The following is a 20,277-nucleotide window of genomic DNA, read 5'->3' as shown; positions in this document are numbered from 1 at the left end:
AAATGAATTTATTCATGAGAAAAAATGTATAAAAGTGTGTAGGTACTAGGTACTTGTTTTATAATTACCTACTTTTTTTCGAGGACACGTCATATGAATGAAAATATCTTAAAATGTGAAAGTACACGTAATAGGTGGATAAATATTTTTATTGTTATGAACTATCGTATTAACATAAAAAAAGGTAGAAACGATAATCGATTGTTATAAAGAATATAAATATATCAAATATTATGTACTGCCTTTATCTACAGCAGCGTGCGCAAGATTCAGTCTGGTTCAGGTTTTCAGCTAAGATTAATCAGAAACCCACCGGTTGGGGGAGGCTTCTACCCCATACCCCCAGCTAACTAGAATATAATTAATAGCACCAATATAAAAATTCAAAAATTATCCCAAATACTTATTATTATATTTCCTTTAACTGTGATATTTTGTACTTAATCTGGAAAAATATATGATTATAATTATAACATAATCAACATTCAATAAATCCACAAATAGTAAAACAATTATAATAGGGTAAAGAATTTAATAGATAGGATGTAGTTTATAGTTGAGCGAAGTTTAACAATAGTATGTAATAAACATGGTAATAATTATTGATAAAGCTATTACGGCAGACGTTTTAGCAATATTTTTTTATCAGTCAAAAAAAAAACCAAAACTAAGATCCTCGGTTTTATTGAAATTTCATAATTTATTTTATACCCATTAAAAATGATAAATAATATTCATCTGTGTATTTATTATTAGCTATGATGGTAAATAAGATATTTTATCTATTTATACGTACTCAATATATTATCTTCTATGTATATAGGCAAAACTCTTAAATATACAGGTAGAACTGTTAATAATAGTATAATATACAATATTAAAATATAAAACAATAATACATATTATGTTGAAGACATTTTAACATTTTGTTGTTTTATCACTATTTTGACAGCAATGATGGTAATGCTCTTGACATTTAAGCTATAAGATGACCTTTAGCGAAAATTCATTTTAAGCGACATTTAAAGAAAACGGAAACCCTTTTTCATACTTTATAATAATATTATGTAAGCACAAATTCTACAGAAGAAAATATTATTGTTAACATGAACTTTATACATTTTGTTCTATTTTATATAATGTACCCATATTTTTTTTATAAATATGCGTAGGTAGAAAATACACATAATAAGGAACAGTCGGAGAAACTAGTTGACATTGGAAAAACCAAATGGCGAGTATTTGTATGACGATACTTGGTCTAAACACGATGTGTTTGTGGTTTGATCACTTCATTAATTATATTTTTTTATAACATTTATTCACACATAATAATATTATAAGAATTGTAGACATAAATACAACACGGTATAGGTCTACTTTTTAATCGTTAGACAACAGACAAGACATGTTTTTATTTGTCATCGGTACATTATATAACAGATATAATTTACTTGAAATAGTGGCCAGTGGGTGTCTAATTTATTAAAACGTATGGTTAAATAATAACAAATTATAATTAAAGATATAAATGTACAATGATATTATTAATAACACTTTGAACAGTTTGAACATATGACTATGAATATGTGATGCGTTTTATTAGTCGATATAGTGCAGCTATATAAAACAAAATTACATTTTGTTTTTTATATTTTGTTTTATATCACAAATATTAATTTGAGAGCTCCAAACAATAATGTTTGACGATTGTTATCATCTTTAAAATCATAATAGATGCCTACGAAAATTCAGACAGGGTTAACCTTCGAGATGACGTAGAATCAATCAACTATACGACCCTGGGGCTACATTTCTTATTAATTTTCTTTTCATCCGTAAACAATGAATCACAAAGAATATTATACTATTATTAGATTAGGCAGTTTAAATCATGTAAGTTAAAAAAAAAAAAATATTGATAAATAATAATTTTGTACATACAGTATTACTATCATTATCATGAGCAGTTGGGGAAGAGGGAGGAAGAAATTAAATTATTAATACCTAAACATTCATAATAATCTACTTGACTTTTCAGGAGTGGGATTAAATAAATAAGGGGTTTTTAAATGCCGTAATAGGCATTAACAGAAATTCAGGTCTCCATTGTCTATGATTATTATTTATTATAAAATTCGAATTTATTAGTATAACTACATTAATTTTTCGAAGTATTATATTATGTTAAAATTATTGTTATATTTAATTGTACATTACTCTTGAACTTATGAAGAGAGTTGACTGAAGTATAACCCTAAAAGGGTTAAATTGGGTCAACAAGAATGAGGGTAGATAAAACATACACGAGGGTTATCCGAATTTTTATGAAATTAATTGAAAGAAAAATAAAATATACAACGTTAACAATATTATAATCTTGTTCAAAGTTAACACGAAAAAATAATTAACTACCTATATTATGGGCTACATATTTTTTCAATTTTTAATTTCAAGTGAGTCAATAAATCTACAGAAGAGGGGGTAGGTACTATTCATCAAGTATGGATACAAACAAACCATATTTGAATTCCCATATATAAATATTTATTTTTTAATTTCTTACTTTTTTATCCAATCACAATACTATAATATTATAGAACACAAGAAGGTCTATTTCGAAGTTTCAAAGTATTTGAAAAATTATTTTTAAATAATTTCATGTGATACATAACATTCATAAAATACAATATTTTACAGTATTCTTTCATACATTAAATCGAATTTCGAATGAGCAGTTAGTTATATATTCATTTCATATTAGTTATAAGTATTTAAAGTTAAGAAGAGCTAAGTGGTGGTCAAAAAATTTCGCTGGGTACCGCTGTTTGATACCATTCTCCTCCGATCATCAATACTTCAAATAGTAGTAACTAAAAATACTAACTCACTCACTAGTTCAAATTTTGATTTTTATGTTTCAAAATATTACAAAAAATCTTTAGACTATTAAATTAAAATGTTAAAATGTATATTATCATTCAAATAATTAAACAACTTAGGACATTAAAACTATAACAATTGTAAAAAAACAATTTTTTTTAAATGTTGCTCATAAATGATATACAATTTAATGAAGAAAAAAATATTTAGAAAAAAGTTAACACTACAAAAGAATACGATTAGACACTTAAAGGAATCACCTCATATAAAATTTTTTCATTAATACAACCATGCTGGGAAGGTGTACAAAATAATAATTTACGTATTACAATTTGTGAACTCACGTTCATACGAACATGTTCTGGACCTACTCATAAAGAATAAATAAAAATAAAAATATTGTATTTTTTTATTTTCCTATTATTTTTATAGAAAAAAATTACAATATATATTAAGATCATTTATAATATATTGTACATTGTAAATGGTATAAATTATTTCCTTGATTCATAATAATTAATTATTGATTATAATTTGTTTATTATATTATAATATTGTAGTAAGTACATAAAGCATATTATAATTAAAATATTTGTATCATAATTTTTGTTGTAAGAATTTTTTTAAAGGAATAAATTTAAACACTCTTAAATCTAATTTTCAACATAAATTAAACTGTAATTCTCCAACGTGTATGTACAATGCCGTTGCTACAGACATTTTATTATTAAAAAAAAGCATGAAGCGGTATTAATAACGACATCAGAGGGAAGTTGAAGGGGTATTTATTTTAATGGCACCTGTCGTGGCAACGATGGCAGTGGGGTCGACGAAAAGACAACATCCGAAAGACAAATAAAATTTGCAAGTATAATCATTATTTGCTAACGACGTAGCGCTAAAAAGTTGCCTGGAAAATTGTGCACTCCTCGCTTGCAATAACCCAAGGGCTTAGATACTTTTCTTTGAGTTCTTTAGAGATTTAATCGTTTCCTACCGTAACGATCAACCGCAGCATCGCCAGCATCAGCACTCAGCATGAATCACCCAGCGTAATTAAAAGGTAACCTTTCAACTTTTCTTTATTCCAATTATGGTATTCACATTTCAAGCCGGAATCGTTCATCTTCAACCAACCTTTATTTCGGTAAAATCCAGTAGATCTCCCGTTGACTTCGATCAAAAATCCAACAATCTACAGACAATCATGGTTCATGTGAACATTGAACATATATAAGTCGAGAGTTTACAAAAAAAATATAACGACTAAAATAGAGAGTGTGAGAGTGAGTCAGGAAAAGTGTGGTAGTTTAACTTTCAAAACTTGAAAATATTAAAAATTCGTAACGTGCATTAGAATTATAATGTACACGATTACCTATGTAATAAAAACCATTTATAAAATTAATATTAAAATTAATTTACACAAAATTATTATAATTTGTAACATCTTAGAAATCTAAGTTTATTAAATAAAATTAAAAAATAAAATTCTTTAAAAAATTCCGAGTATGGACTTACATAAGTAAAATATTAAAATGTTTATCTATGTGATGTTAATGTACAATAATTATAATTATAATAAACAAAACTTGAAGAGCACTTAATTTGACGAAATTTGAAATAAACGTACCTAGTACCATTAGAACAATATTGGCGACATTGGACGAATTACTGAAAACTATTCATAGTTTTAACAATTGCACTTATTTTTACAATATTCACCAACAGTATTTAAAGAATTAATTTTCACAATTTCTAACAAACAAAGAAAAAAATAAATTTTACGGAAATAACGTTTTCAGAGAGTCTGCGTAGGCACAATGTGTATTGTGGTTTCACCCACGGACTATTCAAAATGTAATAAAAATACATTTTAAAAATACATTAGACTAATGCTTTTAAATTGTGAGCCCCTGTGTTCACGATACATATATTATGATATTGACGAATGAGCAAGACGATTATGTGTGTACAATACTGTGTACGTATGTTGTTAAATAATATGTATACTCGTCTATAGTGTGTCAAGTTTTGTTCCAGTGGATGAACATTGAATACGAAATGAAAAGTCAATTTATTATTTTCATAAATTTATTGTTTCAGCGCTTCAAAACACAGCATTTGTTTACATAATACATACATAATTTAATACAGATACATTTAGTAAGACAGTGCGTTGCATTTAAAGTGTCATCAATTATTTAATACAAATTATCATAAAATCAGTCAAACTTTTTAATTCAAATATCAGTGTGGAGAAAAGTATAAGTCAAATAAAATTATCTCTATTATATATTTTTAGTTAAAAATTATTACTTTTTTTATAAACTATAATATCCGAAAAATATGTAGGAAGTTGATAAATTACTCGATGACAGACGATGTGAATGATTCGATTGACATTAGTTGAAAAAAATTTTTATAAATGTTGTATACAAATAATTAGTAAAAAAAAAGTTGTTTTATTAATATTTTGTCGGTCAACAGTATTCATAATTATAATGAAAAACGAAAAAATATATGTATTCCAAAATATATAAATATTTTAATCATCAGATGGTGAAAAAAGTGAATAAGTTATTATGTTATACTTATTATGTTCAAATTATGGCATATATATACCCTTAGTTTCGGTCATAAACTCAAAACTTATTAATTTAATGTATTAAACCTTCATTACATAACAACTACGATACCTCCAATGAATAGTCATAAATGAAAATATAAACGTAATTTATGTGATATTTCACCGGATAAAGTATTAAAATTATTCAATAACATTTATTTAAAAATAAACAAAATGTGTAATATGTTATCATTAGGTATAATAAGTACAATGTATATATATATATATATATATATATAAAACGTAAAAACGTTACATAAAAACAGTAGGTACGTAATATAAAACTTATACCTACCGTATCATAAAAAACATTAAACTCATATTTTAATTTTTGATCTCCAATGATTGTAAAACCGTCACTATTTTATAAATTAAAATAATATTTACAAATAACATACAATTATTTAACAACCAGAATAATGTAGGTTACGCTTATTAATATCGAATTAGTTTAACTATTTAATATTATTTTTATATTTATTGATGACCATATTTATTATTCAAGTTTTTTTGTTTGTCGTTTAGAATATATTAATAATTAAATAGGTACCTGCTACCAATACACATTTTCCCAAAACTAAAAACTAAAAAAAAAAAAACAGTTTTATTTATTTGAAAAAAAAAAACACACTCAACCACGCAAGTTTGGTTTTATATAAGAAACAATATTGTAGTTTTTTATTCAGAAAGTCTATCATAAAGTGTTTAGTCCTTAACTTGAATAATTAGAAGGTTAATTATGATGACAATATTGATTGTCAAATTAAATAATATTGTTAGTATTTATCACAGTAACTTGTTCCACTCTAAAACTTTTCGGTGATAAACATACCTTCATAGGACGACTTTTGAGGACAAACATACAATATGTATAATGTTATAATGTATATCTGTAGTTTTTGATTACCGCAACACTACGAGCCTATGATTATTAGGAATAACATGACACATAATAATTAGAACAAAACTGTTGTGGTGACCTAGTCACAGTTTTGATGAACTGTTTCCGTCACGGTAATAGGATACCGTCTATGTCTTCCCTGTATTTAGTGGTTTATTGGAATATTCTATTAACGGGTTGGTCGTGAAAAAAAATACTAGTTTTAATTTTGTTTAAAACCGCTGTAAATGTATTTTACGGCTTCTAGCTAAGCTTTGGGTATTAAATTAGGTATTTGTAACATTGTAGAATTTGATTTATAGCCATTAAAATGGAATTAAACCGGCAATATTTACAATGTTGATTCGAGTCAACAATATACATAATAAGAAATTATCAACAATTACTTATGTATGTCGAGAAAAAAACGAAGTTTAAAGTATTATTAAAAATGTAATATTTTTGATTTTATAAAATGCACACTCGAAAACGTTTTTAAATATGACTTAAATATGAATTTAACCTTCATAGAAAAATTCAAACGTACAGCAAATAATTTGTTTTGTTATTTAATTCACAAAAAAAGTTTGGTGAATATTTAAATCAAAAATCAACTTTTTGTTTAAAATTATTTAAGTTTTAACATGAATTAGACTAAATTTTCATTATTATCATGTTTTTAATAAAACTTATCCTATTATTATTTATTACGAACTTGGAGTATTTCAAATGATAATATTTCATAATTTAATTTCACAGTATATTATTGTGAATTTAAAATCGATTTAAAAAAATTATTTTTATAATAACTTTTTAATAATAACTAATTTATTCTACTTATATTATTAACAATCACAATTGAATACTATTATTGATTTGCTTAACACATTTTTCATTTTAATTTATGTGAGTTGCTAATTGCCATATCATAATAATTATGTTAACGGCGTTAAATATTAGTATAGGTACTAATTAACAGTATTAAATTGTTCGGCATGGTTTTTGAATAATTATGGTCCATTTAAGGCCATCGATTTTACTGAATATTGCTCGTTGAGAACTAATTTCACAGAAAGGGAGATGACTAATAACAATCCAGTACCTCGAAAAGTTGGGAGCGGCGTCCCTTTAACGCGTGCACACGCCTAAGGCTATACCGGAGGGAACGATAAGGAGGAGTGTAAGACGAGGAATACGAGGAGAAAGAGAATAATAATCAGTATGCGGACGCTATAACAACCAGCGTTGCGACGGAGATGCAGGGAAACTTGTGCGAGGGCGCGGTTGAAAAGCCCTGATTATCAGAGAAATAAAACAACTGCTATGTTGTTAAAGAAGGAAACAAAATAATAACTGCCGAGACTCGGAGAGCCGAATGAGTTTTGTTAGTATTATAATCCACACGAGCCTTTTTATTTATTTATTTTTATGTAATTTACACTGTTGGTACTACCAAGGTAGTTAGGTGGTGGGTGGCTGGGTGGCTGGTCCGTTAACACCCTCGAAAATTAGCTAAATTTAAATGTAAATTTAACATATTATAAAGTTACCAATTTTTCGAGTCATTGGTTTTACCATGACCGAAAACCTGGTAATGGATCCACAAACAAATATACGTATTATACACATACAAATTACGTAAGCATAATATTATGTGAAAATAAGTAGGTAATTTAATTCAGTTTTGAAATTTCCCAACGGATAGAAGCCGTCATCTGTTTTAAATATTCACGTTACTCTGAATTTACGAGATAACTTTTAATCGAGAAAATGTGCAAATACAAGTTCTGGTAGGCTAACATTTCACTAATTAAATTGACCAGGTACACTAAATCATTTATTTTACCACAGAACCCTGAGTTAGTGCGCTCTGTAGACATTCGGATACACGTATTTTTACATGTGATATACTTATTTATATTATAATATTAAGAGAACATTTCTGTTAAAATGTCAGTAAAAAGTTAGCTAAAAATAGATAATACAAAATATTATGTATAGATACCCATTTAAATAGTTGTTCTAATAAATACGACTGAAAGAAAATAATCCGTGAAATATTTTAGAGTACAGTTATTATTTTCATTCAACAATTTAGAATCATATCTTTAGATCTATGTGAAAAATGTTATGTCTCATTGGGGAACTTGTTCCTTTATCATGTCAACAGAGATATTCCTAACAGATTGGTAGTGATAGACGGTAGCATTGAATGCGTCTTAGAAGTAATAATGTATAATAGGCAAAGAAATAAGTATAATATTACAAATACCTAAATGGCATGGACAGAGCACGATAATATAAAGGTTATAATTTAACAATTCCGTCTGTTAGAACTTAGGTTTAAGTTCTTTTTACAAATCCAAACATAATTGGCATCAACTGATTGAAGAATATGATAATGGATTTGCGGTAACTGATGAACAATTATTGTCGTATCGTTTGCAGGAAAACACTTTCAAAAGTAAATTATATTTCATAAGATTGGCATTTAATTAATATAATATAGTACAACCGTTTTCAGTTTTGTTCAAATAACTAGAGTGCATTTTACTTTTAAGTAAATGTGATAGAACTTGTATTTGAATATTATTGCGTCGGATTATTTGAATGTGTAAGTGCATAAAAAGTTTACATGCATACAGAGTTTGTATATGTGCGAATGATGTGAAACGATAAATCATTTGTCTCCGGTCCCATGTGGCAGGAATGAGACGTTATCAGTTTTCCCAGGAAACACCTTTTTGATGTTTTTTGCCGATTCGTCCTGTGTGACGTCCGTGTTTTTATTATAGGTATACACAAAAATGTCATAAACTCTTATGCTGTCGTGTTATTTTTCGATGAGACTAAACTACTATAGGAAGTAAATACAAGATCGACCAAGTCTTTTTTGGTTTTACGAGTAAATTCAAACCTAAAATATTTAACATTTTGTTATGAGAGTAAAATACATATACCTTGTTAAAAAAAAAAAATAAAACGAATGCTTCAAGATGAACACTATTTTGCTCTCATGCTAAACAATTTTATAAAAACTATATAAAAATTGTAAAGAAAAGCATTTTTTGTTTTATTATTATTAAAATGTCAACTATAAATATCAAATAGGTAACGTAGGTACGAATCTGATCTTAGTATGAATTTCAAATGAAAAATATTATAATATTTATTACTGTTCAATATTGTAATATTGTTGTTCACTACTTTTTATGTGATTTCTCAGAAATACTAATACACATTGCCAGCATATATTTCTAAACTCACACAATATCCTTATATAACTACATTAAAAATCAAAAAATCGTAGACGAAAACTTCAAAAGTTCATGGTGCACATTATAAACATTAAGAACGATTATTTCATTCTGATTATAACTTAAACTTTCGACACGGGAAATTGGAATTCACAACAAAGTTTTGAACAGTAATTAACATGAATGAGCGACAGCTATTTGAATACATGTTGAAACATTTATCAACGCGAACTGACAACAGTTTAAAAGGACACATTAATTGAGTGATTTTAATACAAAGATATTAAATACAATTCACCAAAATAGAATAGACGTTTTTGTTTTTAAAATCAATAAACACAACTATATGACTGTATTAAGTACACCTATTGTAGGCTTTTGGAGAATAAAAGCATGAACAATTACATATTTTCTGTATAGCATCTCTAATATTTTTCTAAACATAGACAAATCTAAGAGCAATTTAAGATACAAGATACATTGAAACATTTGAAACCTATAGAAATGTAAGTATACTTTAGACTCAATGATATACAAACACTGTGTGTGTGTGTGTGTGTGTGTGTGTGTGTAGTTATATGTGCGTGTCTGAGTGCTAGGATTACTATAACGTCGTAGTATTACAAGTCCGAAATACGCACTGAGGGACTATCATAACACTGATTTATGAAGAAGAATCTCTGGGGACCTTTTTTTTTTAGTATTTTACAAACTTTCTTCCTTCTCTATATATGAAAACCAATCACCACTTACTCGCTTCAAGTCCACCAATAAAATATATTTATACATCTGCAGTAAGGTCCACTAAACTTAAATAACGACCATTAAAACGTGCCCCGTTCTCGTACGTAGATTTGATTCAAAATGGTAATATAATGTTTGAAAATCATGCCAATTGAATCGTGAATAATTTGAATAGGTAATCATACAGTTTAAAAACCAGAAATCTAGATAAGATGATGCGAAATTCGGAGACTATAGAAATCGTCTCACGTAGTTCACTTCACCTCTAGTTGGTGTATGTTATTACATTAATTGTACGTATAGTAAAATCTACTCTTTTCTACAATTTTTAATGATTGTTCACGATTGAATTAAAAAATACCTCTTCGAATTCTGTACGAAAATTGTTGGACATACTTTAAAACAAACTCTCCCTTCCCACATCAATGCGGGTGTTCACAAAAAAGTTAACAATGAAATTAAAAATAATGAATTGTTTAGAGGAAAAAACCATTCAAATAGGAAATTCTTCATTCCTCATTATCGCTATACCGCTTAGACCAAGTAATTTATACGTCGTACTCTCAGTGTCAGATATGTTTTCAGACCGACCCTTAAGGGGAAAGTCAAACCCGTCGAAGTGAGTGGAACAACGGTGAATGCGGCTTGTGTGCATAAATATAATATTGTGTTTGTCGGTGATCAAAAGCAGACACAAATCGCTCTCCTTTGGTCGCACGCTAATCAATCCGTTACTAAACCCGATGGACACGCCGAGGTTAATCCTCTCGGCTCTCGGTCAGACGTGCACACTCCATCGACTGCCGAGCAGCGCTATATGACGAGACATTGCCCCCCACCTCCTGTTTACCGTGTGTACACATAGAGCATAGGCACGTACCTAGTATCTACACACGATAACGGGAATAATGATGATGATAATAATAATAATGTGTCTGGTACAAATGCATACACACTCACACGCGCACACACACGTACATACACATAACGCGATGAACGCGACTTCTTTGTGCTCGGCAACCTCACGGACAAGAATATAATACTGTATATTGTATAATATGGTCGAATACAGGGCGATTCTTTTAACGACAACAAACGCGGGACATTTCGAAAAGTACATATTTTTTATTATTATTTTCTTCGATAATGGCAATTGTTCCAACTATAGGTATAACATGTTGTTTTATTTTGTCCTATAAGACATATTTAAAAATTGTTCGATCCCTATGTTTGTCGGTGGTGAAATTACTACTTTCTGCACCAGCTGCACTATCTAAATAATTGTATGAACGTTTCAGCGTAAGTATAAACATCAACTAAAATATATACTGCAAAAATAAAGTTATTATTTATAACAGTTAACATTTTAGTAAGATAACAGTGAAGTATAGCAATGTATGGGAATCTGTGATGCACTACAACTCTGCCAATCACAAGCTTAAACATTCTCACTAATACAAATACTATTCACGATCTTTATTCTATACATATCAGCATTTTTTTTTTTTTTTTAATTAAGCCTCGGCAACTATGGCTAGTGGCAACAAAAAGTTTAACTTTAAATTATTTACATGTTATAATATGAATTTCATAATTCATATCAAATACTATTGATAAGGCTGGACTTAGTAATAAAGGTTAACATAATGTGTCTTATGTGGTCTGGGTAGAGGGCTTATGACAGAATGTTTGAAATACCTGCTTCTCGTCTATCTGTTTCATACGAAAGGCATTCAATTATGATGTGTTTGATTGAGAGATCAGCATTTATTGTTTTAGACTATAAAATTAAGATTAGAGATTGGTCATTAAAAAATAAATAGTTGATAGTGGTTTTGGCAGTAAATTTGAAGATGATCAAAAAATAAAACGAAGCGTGGTGTAAAATACATAGATAGGTAATAGGTATAGTAACAGGGCTTTTTGAAATAATAAGAGTTCGTTATAAGCACTTTGTACAGGTTAAACATCATGTGTATGCTATGCCTATAAATTAGAATTTAATATCAACCTGCATATTGTAAATCGATATAAGTGCTTAACGGTACACTCACACAATCACACATGCATATTGCATATTATACACATACGAGTATACAATATCACACATATTTGAAACGTGGATATTGTAAGATTTTTTATTAACTCAGAAAAAATAATATGATACGGAAAACAAATTATACTTGCTATTTAATTTTCAATTGTTAAAAAAAACAGTAATTTAATAAAACTTTGATTTTAGTTATTTTAATGTATTATTTATGCATATTTAAAACTATAAAAATAAAACTGTAAAAAAAAAAATTTGAAAAATACCGGCAGTTATACAAAGCAAATTTTGTTGGTTTTATGTTACAAGCAAATAATATGACAAAGCTTTTAGTTTTTAACTTAGTTATAAACCAAAACAATTATTATGACTATTCATAGTAGTAAGTAATAATATAATATGTACAATGTACATTTACTAACTATATAAAAATGTAGAAAAATTATTGTTTATGAAACATAAGTACTTCAAAGTCACAAACGAAAATTCAATTTTTTTTGTTAACTTGTCCAGTTGTTCACCTTTGTATAATAATCGATTAAACAATACATAATTTATTAAAAAGTTTGAACCATTTTGCGTTCCAAGTATTTCTATACCTATACTATATTATAACAAATTTGAAATTTCAATAAAAAGTTTTAAAATGTACTCAATAAAAATAATGTAGTTTATTTAACTCCAAAAAAAGTTGTTAAATATCTATTAGTCGAATCAACTGCATAACCTATTTACCATTAGGTGTTCAATAACAATAAAACGTTGACTAAAGTACATAAAGTTAAGAAAGATTCATAACAACTCCCAAAATTAGTTAAATTAGGGAGTTTAGGTATTCAATACAGTACCAGAAGCTAAATTGACAAAGTAGAAAATGTTTTTTTAGAACACAAAATCATTTAATTTAAAACAAATGCAGTTTTTACTTCAAAATAACGTTAAAATTACCCTTTTGGAGTGATATTTTTGGTAGCTTAAATTTTGACTAATAATAAAACATATACATATTATATTTGGATCATAGATAATCGGTCCATCTCTCTTCTCTAAAAATAAACCACGACTCCATACGTAATTGGTATAGGCTTGTCATATCCATTATTTTACTATTTACGATTGAGGTGGTATCACTAAATATTGTTAGTTTAATAGTTACCTATTACGCAATAACAATGTACCCATGTGATATTTTCAAACAAGAAATACCACAACAACTCATATTCTTGTACCTAACTATACACCATATACTTGCTATACAAAGTGAACGATTTTACCATTTCAAAAGACATAATATCTAGCATATTTTTGAATAAGATGGCCATTATTCTTTCATACAAACTATTTCGTATTATATTGTTTAAAACCATTAAAAAAATTTAGTGTTACAAATTAAACTTCAATTATTTACATTTTATTTTAGATTCTGAGCGTAGCAATGCATGAAATGATTTTTCAATGATGTGTGGTTTTTTATTTGTAGTGTGTAGACACATTTCTTTGTAGAAATATTGATCTGATCAACAACTTTGATCTAAGTTTTTGTAGAAAATTGGAGGTACTTTTATAAAGTCAAAATTGAAAATTCTTTGTACTTTTTAAAATAATCGGGAAAAACTTAGAAAAGAATCTACTAACATTTTTTAAAATTGTAAAATGTATTGTTTATTTATTTAACGGACAATTGTCCAGTTTCAAATACAGTAATAATAATAATAAATAATAATAAATAGGTAATAATAGTTAATATAAGTTATTAAGAATATTGAGAATATTACTATAATTGTTTGGTAACCTCGATTACCAAAAAGTTAGACCATCCAAAGCTCACAATCGTTTTCATCATATGCAATGATTTATTAGGTATTGAATTCAAATTTAACCCGTCATCCATTACAGTGCCTACTCAATTACGAGGCGCGCTCGACCCCTACTGTACCTACATCAGAGCGGTTACCTACTTTCCCCCATTTTACAACCATTTCCCCAGTGTAAAAAATAATTTATTTCTCATTGTAAATCGCAAACTTGTAATTGAGTAAGGCACCTATATGATATTGTTTGTTTTCTGTAATAAGTAAATACAACTTTTTTCAAGTTTTTTTTGAAACAAAACATCTATTTTTATATTTTAGTAGCGTGTACACTGTACACTGCACATATATTACATCGTTTTAAAGAAGTTTCTCGTTTGTTTGTTCTGTACATTGTTATAAGTAATTAAAAACAAATATAATATAGTTAAATACAAAACGAAAAATACTTTCGATAAGTTATTTAAGATATAAATATAATAGATAATTTGTTTTAGCATCAAATGTCTCATTTAGAAATTAATAAACTGAATAAGTATAAACAATTAGACTCTCAGTAGAAGTAGGTATGTGTATATTCAACTATTTAAAAACAATATGTATAATGATAGAAGGTACTATTATTTGTATTATACTTGAAATATTAATACTTAATATAATTACCTTCACGTATTAATTTATGGTAGTGACTAAATTATAAAAGTACTGATATAAATATATAATAAAATAAATAAGAAATAGTTCTTTGATTATAACTTTACTACTGAAAATAACTGAACTAAAAAATTATCTAGTAATTACATTAAACTGTTGATAAATAACGTCGGTCTTTCTATATTTAACAATTTTTGTATCGAAGTTTAAAGTAGTATAGTTTCTATATAGTTTGATTAGATAAAGAATGGATATAATATACAAATTTAAAATAATAAGATTAATTGATAAAGTTCTTGAATAATTTATTTTAGTATACTTTCATGAATAATAGTAAAAAACTTAAATTGATTACAAGTTATACCATGATCTAATGTGAATCGAATAAACAATGAAAAATAAATGTATAAATCTTAATTATGGTCTTTTAATTATTTTACACGATTAGTTTTGAAATACTACTGGAGTAAAAGATTGATCAAAACTACATAAGCATAATTTATTAAATTATAGTAATATAATATGGTGTACAACGTGGGGAATTAAATATTTAAACTATTATAAACATAAAGAAAAAACATATATTGCAAAATAAACTTATGTTTTCATACATAAAAAGCTTTACGAGTGCAAATTCGTGTTCTCGTAAAAATTTCATAGTTTACATTTCAACAAATTTAAATTATTTTGTGAAAGCCCACACATAACGACTTAACATATTTATAGATTCCTAGTAAAACATGTTAGTTTTTACAGCAAAATGCGTTTAATGAAGTAGTATACAGTATTGTGTAATGTAATAATGTGTTTAATAGTGTTTATAGTAAAATAATTTATCAAGTCATAATAATGTAGGTACCTATATAAATATATATTGTGCTTATTACATTATATAGATCCAAAGTATCAAATTTAATTAAGTTAAAACATTTGGATTTCAGAATTCTTAATAAAAACCAAGAAAAATTATATAAATAATTTGAATAATTTAAGTTATAAGTTGGTTCACTGGTAGTCACGTTATTCTTAGTAAGAATCAATAATATGTGTAACGCACAGGAATTACAAATATACTTCAGTGATGACGAAACAATTAAATTAATAGAACGTAGGTAGTTAAATTCACGTTTCTGGATGTACTACACCTTTGTCCTTTAAGACGTTTACAATATAAATGAGCCACATCAATTCTAAAAGAAGTTTCCTAGTGTAAAATCTAATTTTGAAATCGGGCTAACAGAACTCTTAACTTCGGGAACCATATAGCAAGTGAATTAATTATTTCAATTCAGTTGTAGGCCCCTCAGCTGTTCCATTTTTATCTCATACCCTATAGGGATAACAGTAATCTACAAGGAAGACATTTTTGAGATAATTGGGTTTCAGTTTTTAGTTTAATTTACCGCATACATAAATTTTAAGTGGTGAATTTTCACAGACCCATTCGTTTAAGTACTGCAGCATAAACACAGTATCCACAATTGTGAGACGCGCTATAGTGAGTCAACGAAACCTAGTGAGAAAAAACATATTTTTTATTGTAAAAATAAAATAGATAGAAATAAAGTATTATGCGCAATTGTGTGCGTGTCCCTAAAGGAAAATATTGGTCCCAGGACCTTAAATATCTTAATCCGTCCTATAGACTCAAGTAGACTATAAGTAATATATATTAAACATTTAATAACTTTAAAAAAAACTATGTAGGTACGATATAACAATTAAAGTTATATGTAGGTACTTATAAAAACACAGCTATGCCATAATAATATAACAAAACGCCCCAAAGAAATCGACGAGTTTCTTGAATAGTATACATATTATGATGATATCGACTCTCATTTCCCCGGGGGGAACATTCATACATAGAAGAAAAACCAAAAAATATATATAAATATACATAAAAAAATATATACATAAAATTATATATTAGGCAGTTGTATACACAACGTATACAGCAGCCCCGCCAGGCCGATCCAAACTTTACAGCAGCCAATAACAACTACCTACCCATGTAATTATAACATTATAACAATAACAGCAATAAATTGAACGGGTAAAACTATAGAGCAGAAAATATATTTACTCTGGCGTTAATATAGGATTATCAGTTATTACAGTGAATATTCAATATTATGGCATTATGCAACCACTCTAACCTGTGTGGTGTGGCGATGGTGAGCCGTAACGGCGATAGCAGTCGTTGATTACTAGCGGCGGTGGCATCCCTGCGCATCCGCCGGTGCTGTTCCAACAAGCCGTCCCGGTCGTATTCCGCAGGCGTATAGTGCTTTATGAAATGGTTGAGCGTCGGTAATTTCCCTGAAAAAACAATACGAAAGTTTAGGAACGTAAATACAAAATACAATATCGACATAATATTATTATAAGACAAAATGCACATGATTTTTTACGATAATATTTCAATATCAGCCTTCAGATTCATATAAAAATTAACAATAATTGCACACAATGATAATAAAACATCACAATACTATTATAGTATTACCTGGATATCGTAATGTAAGAGTTTTATATGCGTGACGCACGCATGCTCATACGGACACACTACAGACATTGTATAACATACATACTATAATTCCAAGTATCTTCAGGAATATTATTATGTTATCACTTATCACATTCAACATTTTGACTACAGTTCATTTTTTTTTTTTTTTGATAAAAGAAAGTTTTAATTATCTACACAACTTTTGCCCATATTCAATAAATTCTTCAGTGTTGGTAAAAAACTTGTTAAAAAAAATGCATCTTGTTTTTTAAGTATAATATACATTTTTAAATATAGTCCAACTATGTTAACAGATTTTTTTTAAATTCTTTGTTTCTATTGAAAAATGACCACTTTTCACATGGAGGGTATTTCACACCAAACGACAAGATATTAAATATCGTAGTATTTATGCTACAATACCTTATCGTAAGAAAATGTAAAAATGTATTGTTTAAAAATATTTTTAAATGTCTTATATTTTCCGATTAATGATAAAAAAATTACTTTGCAGAGTGCACACTACATGTAGTCTGTATGTATGTTATATTATTATATACACCACAATATACGGAACACAAGCAATACAGTAACAGCAGTACTAGTGGCGATGAGAAGAATTGTATGTATAGTGTATACATTATACATATTACCACCCCTCGCAACGAGCACACTATTATCGGGTGATTCACATTGTGGTGGTAGTTGTGGCGGTGGTAGTGGATGGTTGGTTGAGGAGTGGGGTAGGGTAGTGGCCCGGGTGGAAAAATAATGACCAAACACCAACACCCGCCGCGGTGTCCCGGATGCACGTCAAAGGGGAGGGCAAGAAATAATACCTTCATAAATCTGACTGGTTGTATAATTGAAAACGACTCACACACCTATCTCGCTCACGCTCACACTTCTTCATTCACCCCCTACCCACCCCCCTCCAACATTCGAACTATATCTCTCTCTCACACACCATAAATAAATATACATATAATTTATAATATATACACTATATGCAAAACGCGAATATTGCCGAGGAATGTGTCCCGCGCGTTCGCTCCCTACTGCTTGTTGTATAGCGGACACCTAAATCGATATTTTGATAGTCCCTGTGCTATTCGCACAGCCTATATTATCTGTATTTCATATACGTGTTTACGTATACACATCACTGTGCACATATATTACATGTATATGCATTGATATGTGTACGTTATCGTATTATAGCTCATACGCAAATGTCCGGTTGTAAAAGTTAGCCGATTTTATAAGTGTGTGTGTGTGTGTGTGTGTGTGTGTGTGTGCGAATGGAGTACGATTCTTGTGCATATATTCACAATAATATAATAATATGCATTTAATCAAATCCATTTTAATATAGTTGGTATTGGATAGCATAAAATCAAAAGACTGCCGTCTATTTAAAATAATCAAAAAACATGGATAAAATATACTGCTGACAAGAACCGTGCTTTTAAGCACAGATTATATTGTTCTAGAATGTTTAAAATCATAAAAAAAACCGTACGTGAAGAAGTATTGACCCAATTTAAACATATAGGTATAGCTTTATTATGTAGTTATAGGTATCTAAGATTTTCTGCGTAACGTTATAGCATCGATGTGAATTAAAGAAATATTTATTGTGAGAGTGAATAACAACCGCAATCGAAATAATTTAACTAATCTATGATAATATATCCTACCTATACCACAAAACGGTTAAAACGTTTATTTTTAATATTTACAGATTCTGAAAACAGTTACCAATAAGAAAAACTTATTGACTGTATATAATATATTCAAACACACAAAATTAGCATAAACATTACCTACATAATTGAAGTAATAAAATTGCATAGGCCATGCTTTATTTTGTTTGAATCATTATCCTTTTAGAGGTGCCTATATGTACATAATAAAGTGTTTAATTGATATTATTTATAAACATATTATTCTAAATGACTCGATAAAAATAAAATACCCAATACAAATAGATAGTTAATGCATAATTGATAATAGTTGTACATATATATGTATAGGGTGATTCATCAAGTATTCTCGTCCCTATTTTTTTATATCTAATAATGAATTTATTCATATTTTGATTTTTAGAATCTCTAAATATCCTTAGACTTTATTATTAAAACCTTGTGACTTTTTTGTACAAGGTACTTAAGGGATGTCCTGTGGCGATATAAACTTTTGTTTTGTTCCAAATGAGGACCCTCTTTTTACTATAAATTATTTAGTGGAACTTTTTTTTTTGAAAATGTTTATGTACCTAATTCAAATGTGAACGAGTAGTTCCCAATTATTAATATGTTCATCTCAAAGATAACAGTCCTTAAAAATGGATTTACAAAATATAAAATTGGTGTGATATTGTATTTAGTATTTACTATACTTATTTATTTTAGTAAGTTTTGCAAAATTATAAATGTTGATAGATTAATATCAATGACTAAAATGTTAAAATCACCATATCCCCCTACATATACTAAACCCATTATCGTGAACATATTATCCTTACTACAGAAAGTTAAATAAATCAAAAACTACTCGTTGGAAATTTGATTTTAACACAGCAACATTTTCAGAAAATTATCGACTAAATAAATTACAGTAAGAAAAATAAATTTTCATTTGATGAACCGAAGTTTTTATCTTCACAAGGCAGTCTTTAGATTGAACAAACAATCTTAAGAATTTAAAATATGGTCTTGGCGTAAATATATTTAAAAATTCCAAAAATCAGATTTTGAATAATTGCATAATTTAAGAAAAAAAAGGATGAGCATGCTTAGTGAACCACCCTGTGTACATACATATGTAATGTACATTAAATTACTTGTCAATAAAA

The 20,277-nt window shown here is 28.0% G+C and overlaps 1 protein-coding gene across 1 annotated transcript in view; it reads right to left on the bottom strand.

Annotated features, from left to right (window-relative positions):
• The window catches only part of LOC111031842 (disintegrin and metalloproteinase domain-containing protein 10-like), a 79,239-nt gene that overhangs the window by 40,098 nt on the left and 18,864 nt on the right, over positions 1–20,277 (bottom strand). Inside the window, exon 2 of the mRNA XM_022311951.1 lies at positions 17,068–17,230. Coding sequence (XP_022167643.1) covers positions 17,068–17,230 — 163 coding nt within the window. The remainder of the gene's footprint in view (positions 1–17,067; positions 17,231–20,277) is intronic.

Source organism: Myzus persicae, unplaced genomic scaffold (assembly GCF_001856785.1).
Source record: "Myzus persicae strain clone G006 unplaced genomic scaffold, MPER_G0061.0, whole genome shotgun sequence".
Lineage (NCBI taxonomy): Eukaryota > Metazoa > Arthropoda > Insecta > Hemiptera > Aphididae > Myzus > Myzus persicae.
Note: the sequence above shows the minus strand (reverse complement) of the source record. Positions and strands in the feature narration are given on the sequence as shown.